The 8109-nt window shown below is 41.8% G+C and overlaps 1 protein-coding gene across 1 annotated transcript; it reads left to right on the top strand.

Moving 5' to 3' along the window:
• Positions 1–652: 652 nt before the first annotated feature.
• On the top strand, positions 653–7886 carry smco4 (single-pass membrane protein with coiled-coil domains 4). Its single transcript, XM_083914583.1, has 2 exons — positions 653–806; positions 6802–7886. The coding sequence occupies exon 2, from the start codon at positions 6847–6849 to the stop codon at positions 7024–7026; it is 180 nt and encodes a 59-aa protein (XP_083770709.1). The 5' UTR covers positions 653–806; positions 6802–6846; the 3' UTR covers positions 7027–7886.
• Positions 7887–8109: the final 223 nt, after the last annotated feature.

The following is an 8109-nucleotide window of genomic DNA, read 5'->3' as shown; positions in this document are numbered from 1 at the left end:
TTAACAATAAACTGATTCAACCACCTTAAAACCATATCTCTTACGGGGAGCAATAAAGAGGAGAATTTTGCTTTCCTAGGAGAAATGTGCTCTGCGGAAGAAGAAGAGTGGATTTAAATGTTGCAGAGAAGAGACTATTTTCAAGATGGACACAGGAGCCAGTGTTAAAGCAATTTCAAGCAGCAACTACTCCATTAAAAAGCATGGGACACTGCAGCCCCCACTCAAAGTGCTGTACGGACCAGGAAATCAAAGACTGAAAGTTAATTCATCCAAAAATTATTGTATTTTTTTGATCACAGATGTTTGAATAATGAGAAAGGGTCGATCAAATAGATCCTGAAGCTTAGCCTGTTATAGAGCAGGTTAGCTCCACAGAACAAATCTCCATGGTAATTTATGTCATAACATATGGCACTTTTATCATCATGCTTTTGTGCAACAGGCCCCTGATGGTGATGATGATGATGATGATGACGGTGATGGTGAAACTTGTTATTATTATCATTATTAATAGTATTGTACAAATTCAGACTGCACGTTCTTATGACAACGCCTTAATTTGGCGTTTTATTTTGGAGGGTAAGGCCGGAAGCGCCCTTCATTTGATACTATCACAGTGTACAGCAGTATTGCACACGCTTCACCGCTGACTGCCACGTCGAGCTCCGTGTGGAACAGCAAGTTTTTACTTACTGTACTTTTTGCTGTAACAAAGCTGACGTCAAGGACCCCGGGAGAAACACTGGAAAAGTGGCCAAAACTCATTTCTCTGCGTGGAACTGTTTACAACTTGGACTCCGCCCGTAAGACACACGTAACAATGCCAGACTTGTTGACTCGTCAGCAGTATTTTCTCAGTCCTGTAACTTCGGCTAACTATCTAACAGTTAGTAACGTCACATGCTAACTAGCGCGAGGAGTCACTGGATACAGAAACGTCCGTTACTGTTCACCAACATGACGCATGAAAGGATACTTTCTGTCCAGCCCGTCAGCGCATTTAGCTAGCAAGGTTAACTACTTGTACTTAACGTAGCCAGCTGGCAAAGTCACTAACGTTACTTTTGTGTTGGTATTAATAACTTTAGCCTCTCTCACACAGCCTGTTGAGTCGGTCAAATCTGTGAGCGCCTCTGAGCCAGTGTCGTGTCCACACTGTTTCATATCTAACTAGTGTCTGCATGTCGTGTTTCCGATTCCAGCGTGTGTTGGGACCCTAGGCAAAAGATTACAGGGGGGCCCTCAAGCCAGCGTCCATCCCCATTGTGTTCTAAATAATCTGACACAAACAGAAACGATGTGAAGTGTAAAAAATTTTTTTATTTCAAAGTGCACCTTTTATTTTTTTAAAGTTCATTATTTACAAAATATGAATATAAACATTAGAACACTTCTAATTCACACCCCTTTCGGGAGGTCAAGTCTCCTACTGTCATTTCAAACTTTGTGCGTAAGGTGTGTTTCCACACTGGTCGATGACCCTGAATGAGGCGGGTCTAACTCTTCAAAAACGCCCCTAATTTGCATGTGAGTCGCTCAGGAGGCCGTTTGACCCCTGACCCCTTGGATGTAGCTCTCAGCGGGATGTGACGTGTGGTCGCACAGACGCCACAACAACACGGTGAAGTAGAGTAGATACTTTTATCCAGTGGTGTAGAAGAAAATGATCTGTGCACATATTCTGGATTGAATTACAGACCTGTGGTCCTTAGCTGCATGCTCTATACCTCTATCTCTCATATTTACACACAATCGCACACTCACACACGCACACACACACACACACACACACACACACATTATACTGCAGCGGGGGACAGCCGATCTGTCAACAAACACTTTAACAGCGCCTCGAATCTTTAAGGTGGAGTGTTTTCTTTCATGTTACTTGTACATTAGATGACGTTGTGAATCATAAGGGCCACCTTAAATCAAACTACAACTATTCTATATTTCTGACTTTGAGGAAGAGCGCCACTCTGATAACACTGATCAGCTGATCCCCAGTGATCTAAACCCATTCAGAGTGATTCGTCACCTCCAGAGTCTCCTAAATCCCTCTTGGGCCTTTTTTTGTAACGGAAACACGGCGAGTGAACGGCCATTTGAGAGGGCATGCCCTGAAACTTTCCTGGAGGCTACTCTACGGTGCTAATGGAAACACGCCTATTGTCAGTGTTTAAAGTTAGTCAGCCATCGGGGCCCCCTTCTGGCCTGGGGCCTACTGAATAGTGGCACCTCTGCTTTCAGTAGCAGTTGGGCTATGCCTCTTGTCACCAGAATCGTCCCACATTCAAAAACATATTACCGTGGTTTTCAAGTAGCATCTCATATCTACTATGGCGAACATGATTGTATAAGTGAGCACCACACTACAGCCACCTATGAACAAGTAGACTACATTTCAGAAAATCTAATGTTGGCCAGATCGCATCCAGCTGTTTTAGATCTCACTAGAGCAAAAACATATCCATTCACTCCCAGTCATGTATCGTTAACTAGGTCATCATCCGAAATACACTTTTTTCAAGAGTGGCTGTAATGTAGTGCACATTTACCCAATCGTATTCGCCATAGAGGTGCGACTTGAAAAAAGTAATGTGTTTGTGAATGTGTGACAAATCTAGTTACAGAGGTAGAGCATAACTGCTGCTTTTAGGGAAACAACATTTGGAAACCAGTTAGTTTGGAAAGGAGTATGGACACAATTGGCTCCGGAGTTCGGCCAAAATGCAATGGACACCGGCGTGGCACGACACAGCGCAGCAGAACAACTGCATTGTATCTGTCCATATTTTAGAACAACAAGGGTTCGTTTAAAGCCCCTGAACACCCACACAGGTGTTTTCAGTTACTCTGGCTGATTAGACGTATGCTTGGTTTGAAGGTGGACGGGGCTTTGATGAGAATTTGATGTCATAAATGTCCGTCTTCATCCCAAAATAACGTTTTTTTAAACGGTTATTTAAAAAAGCATGCCAGGACAGTAGTGGTATACCCACAGCTGATATTCTATCAAATTATGCACACTAAAAAATAACAGTATTTCAGAATAAATCATGTATTAATAATTTGTTCTCCACACACCTGTGTGGGTGTTCAGGGGCTTTAAACTAACCGTTGTTGTTCTAAAATATGGGCAGATTCAGGAACTACATAGCTTGTTTCTACATATAATGTTATCGGAAACACATTTCAGTCAACTTTTTTTGTAATTTAAGAGAACGTTTCCAAACCAGCCGTAAGGATAGTCCGTGCTGAAATCTATGTATATGAGTGTGTGTCAAAGTGTTTGTCAAATCAGAACCACAGTTTCTGGTTGGGGAACACTTTGACAGTTTTAGTCTCTGAAAAACTCTCCGCACAGAAGTTGATGTATGAGAGAACAGCTGATGTGTGTCCCTCCAGGTCTGTCACCTCAGCAAAAACTGAGATGGCTCCCTCGGTCCATACGTTGACTGTCTTCATGGATGGTCTCGTTTTACAGCTGAGTTGTTTGTATGCTGGGATCAGGGACAGAGACAGATGGTCTGAGAGTCCCAGGTGTGGCAGAGGGCTGGCTTTAGAGGCCTCTGTGATGTGACAGTAGACTTGGTCTAAAGTGTTCTTTTCTCTTTACATATTTATGGAATTTAGGCAGAGCAGATTTTAAGTTGGCATGATTAAAGTCACCTGCTGCTATCACAATGCAGTCTGGTTGTGCAGACATTCTCTATGCTGGCTAATGGAGTGATGTAATTTCTGGAATTCTAGCCTAGCATTAGCTTGCGGTGGTATATAAACAGCTGTAATAATGACCGATGTAAACTCCCTGGGCAAAAAGAAAGGTATACACTGTAATAATAAGTACTCGATGTCTGGAGAGCAGAGTCTTTAACTGTGGCGGTTGCACACCAGCTGCTGTTGAAATAAATACAAAGTCCTTCGAGAGTCCATCGTCCTGTCCGCTCTAAAGACGGCACAGCCTGCTAGCTTGATAGCAGCGTCTGGTGTGTTATTATCCAGCCAGGTCTCTTGTTATTACCATCACACAGTGGTCAAACCTGTGCAAAGTTATCTGCAGTACCTCGTCCATTTTGTTGCTGAGCGACTGGGTGTTGGCGAGAAAGAGACATGGAATGGCCGGTTTATGTGGACTAGCTTTAAGTTTAGCGTGTAGCCCTCCTCTCTTGCCCCTCTTCTGCTTTCTGTGCCTCCACCATCGGCGCCAACTCAGTGCGGGGGGGGGGGGGGGGGGGCAGAGTGTTCTGCTCGTGGTAGAGCGCTGGATCTCTGGACGCATAGTGCAGATAGAAGATGTTGTCTGCAAGCGTTAGCAACTTAGTTCATATGCTATACATATACTGTACCAATGCTGCTGCTAAAAACTTGGAGGAGCACTGGGCTGTTGCGTCTAGATGCGGATGAATGCTGGATGAATGCTGTATCCAGTTAAGTGTTTCACATCTCATAATTGGATTGGTTTATGCATTAGTGACGTTCCAACTAAAGCTGCCCAGAATACATATGAATCTCAGAGCTCAGAGAAGTGCACAGACTACTCCTTCAGGACAGGAAGGTGAAATCACCTCTCTAGTGAAAAACTTCCATAAATAGAAGTCACTATCGTCAACGTCAGACATTTTAGAAGACACAAAAAAAAAGAAAAACACTTTTTTGAGTGGAGGGGTACTTTAAATGTTGGACGTTTTCGCAGTCCTTGTCATACCACTCTTTCTTTTTCAGTCTCTGTTAAGATAAAGAGCTATTTTTAGTTAGACCTGCTTTACTGGCCGATTTATGATGAACATAAAAAACATTGTAATAGCCATCATTCTAATTTGTTTGGTTGAAACTACAGATAAGAAAATGTAAATGAGTTCATTGATTAATTTAATTAGGTGAAGTGATTTAATTTTTTAATCTCACTTCACCATCAGGAATCCCTTTTTATATTGATTATTTAATGTACTTTAACGGTCAAATTCTGTTATTGTCTTGTGTATGGTTGGTTTGCTATCTGATAGTGGGGTCTGCAGTCTGACAGTGAATGCACTAATGAGGGAGGGGTCCATGTCAGTGATGGAAGGGGCTGTACAGTATGGTCTAAAACATGGGTGACAAAGTCAAGGCCCGGGGGCCGGATCTGGCCCTCGAATGAAATATCTTGGCCCCTGGGATGATATTTGATTAGGAACATGTTTTATTTTTGAAGGACATTTTCTTTTTTGCTTTTTGCCTGAGAAATGTTTTCACTTGAAATTACTGACAGAGCCATAAGAAAATATTGGATTATTCATTTAATTAACACAGTACACTGTGTTAGGTATTGGTTCAATAGGTTATATGCAATCATTTTAATATGTTTTAATAAACATTGAACCAGTCCGGCCCTCGGCTTGTAGCAAATTTGTTTTTTTGGCCCTCTGATGTATTTGACTTTGACATCCCTGGTCTAAAATGTATATCATGGTATAATTTGATGCAGTGTTTGTTGAAGATCCTCCTGAGTTTCTCTGATACCCCAGCCACATGCGGAATGACTATGTTGTTTCTCTTGTTTTCTTTTACTTTTTCAACCACTTTGGTTTTCTTTCTGAAAGCAGCTGCCGTTTTTACAAAGTTCCAGCTGGGGTAACCACAGGTTGTGAGGGCGCCTCTCAGGTGCTTGCGTTCTTCCCGCTGGGCCTGTGAGCTGGTGGGTACGTTATCAGCTCTGTGCTGCAGTGTTCTGATAACTCCAAGCTTGTGTTCCAGGGGGGGGTGGGAGTCAAACAGTAGATATTGAGCTGTGTGAGTGGGTTTTCTGTATACCCCAATGTGGAGGCTCTTGTCATTCTTCATATGGATGTCACAGTCTAAGAAAGGCAAACTATTAACCTTGACTTCTTCTCTGGTGAACCTGATGTTTCTGTCCACGGAGTTTATATGTTCAGTAAAAGTTTGCACCTCTTTGCATTTGATTTTAACCCATGTGTCATCCACATGGGTTGTGGAGAGGAGCTATGCAGCAGTACACTTAGAAAGGCGTAGCAGGAGCGTGTGGATAGTTGTGACCCCACACCTGCAGGAAGGGCGTGGGGTAAGTCTCCCAGTGCGCCTGTATTTAATGCGCTGAGACTGTGTTCGCTTATATGCGTGACAGGACAGCAGTCAACATCGGCTATGAATTACTTTTTCACACAGGCTTTTACTCCAATAAATATTCCCTCACGCATTGTGTCTTTACATCAGACCTGCTCTGCCGGTTACATGGTAGAGTCAAAATCCATACCGTAGCGCAAACCTAACCCTAACCCTAGTTTTATTATTTTTTCTTCTCTAACTTTTTCTTTTTTTATACGTTATATATACACACACAGACACACACTACAGATCAAAATTAGAGAACAAGTTATTAATTACTTATTGATTTATTCTGAAATATTGGTTTGTTTTTTTTGTTCAGAATTTGATAGAATATCCACTTTGGCTATACCACTGCTGCACTAGCATGTTTTTTTAAAATAACCAAGGCACTCCATCAAAAACCTTTATTTTGTGAAAACACTGGGGATTTGTATATGGGGATCAATAAAGTTGAATCTATTCTCTTCTTACAATCTTGTCTTAAACATACTAACATCCTCATAAAAAGGTGACATTCATCAGGCTGAAACAAATTATTTACAACAATCTTGTTTAGTTTAGAGAGTCCTACTAAAAGTTAGTAGAAGAATATGACAATGAGTTCCAATGTCTATCTCCAGGAAATTTGTACTCAGCTGTATACTATTTGACGTGAAAGTTGACTTATTATGGTGTGTTCTTGTCTATCAGGTTCCTGTGAGCATAGCCAGGCAGAGAGTGAGCCGTTGTGAAGACATGAGGCAGCTCAAAGGCAAACCCAAAAAAGAAACTTCCAAGGACAAGAAGGAGCGTAAGCAGACCATGCAGGAAGCCCGACAGCAGGTGGCCACGATAGTCCTGCCCACACTGGCTGTAGTGGTGCTGCTCATCGTTGTCTTCGTCTATGTGGCCACCAGGCCGGGTGCTATAGAGTAAACACTAGAGAGATATTTTACCCATGTGAATCCAGGTCTGACATGATTTTGGCACATCTCAGATGCTCGGGGATGTCCGCCACTGAGACACCGTTAATCTGAACAATGCCCACACTGCCATGACACTAACCTGGATTGAAATGGGTAAAGTATCCCTTTAACGCTCTACTAAGAAGACATGAACTCCCAAACTGATTGGGTTAAGACAAACTCACAACAGCTATACCAAAAGGATTACCCCCCATCATGTGACAAGCATCCCTCTGCAGGCCGGTGACTTTGTCTTAATGAAAGCCTCTCAGAAAGGGTGTTTCTTTGCTCCAAGACGGATTCAATCTGCAGGAATAAGAAATCCAACGGAGCAGAGGAACTCTTGATCCCTTCAGGTGAATGACCATATCCATGTAATCCTGTTCATTTCTGAGCAGCAGATGGATTCATGTGGATGTCTTACAAAACGATGCACTATCACGCATACCAAAGGACTGCTGCACAGCTTGCCAAGTTCGACCAGAGGTGTTCCAAAAAGAACTAAACTTTTGACTCATGCTCTTCTAATTATTTCTAGTCAATGCCACATGAGCCTGGTCTCTGACATGAACCTCTCTTTGAACAGCACTCCCAGAAAAAAGTGTTTTAGGTACAAAGAGGAAAACCGTTTGCTCCTTCTTTGAACACCTGAATGCAACTCTCTCTCATTGAATGTAATTGTAGAACATGTCCTCTTATGTCCAGTATGTTCCATCACCAGGATTTATTCATCTTTAATGTGACCCAATTTGTTTCCTTTAAATTATTGACTATACCTTTCAATCATTCATGACATCCTTGCAGATGTAATTAGGTGCCTTAACAGATTTGCAACTGTATTATTTCAGTAAAATAAATTCATTTTTTAAAATATATTTTTGATCACTTGAACTTTTATTGAATTTCTTAACAACAACAAAAAGGAAACATTGTATTTTACTGACTTTCCCACTCAGATACCTATACATTTTATTTTTTTTAAAGTATCATGTGTAATTTAGTGAGATGAGGGTCTTGAGAGCAAGTTTAACAAGAAAATGTCATCTATCTAATA

This window comes from Echiichthys vipera (genome assembly GCF_963691815.1).
Source record: "Echiichthys vipera genome assembly, chromosome: 5".
Lineage (NCBI taxonomy): Eukaryota > Metazoa > Chordata > Actinopteri > Perciformes > Trachinidae > Echiichthys > Echiichthys vipera.
This window is presented reverse-complemented; position numbering and strand designations above follow the sequence as displayed.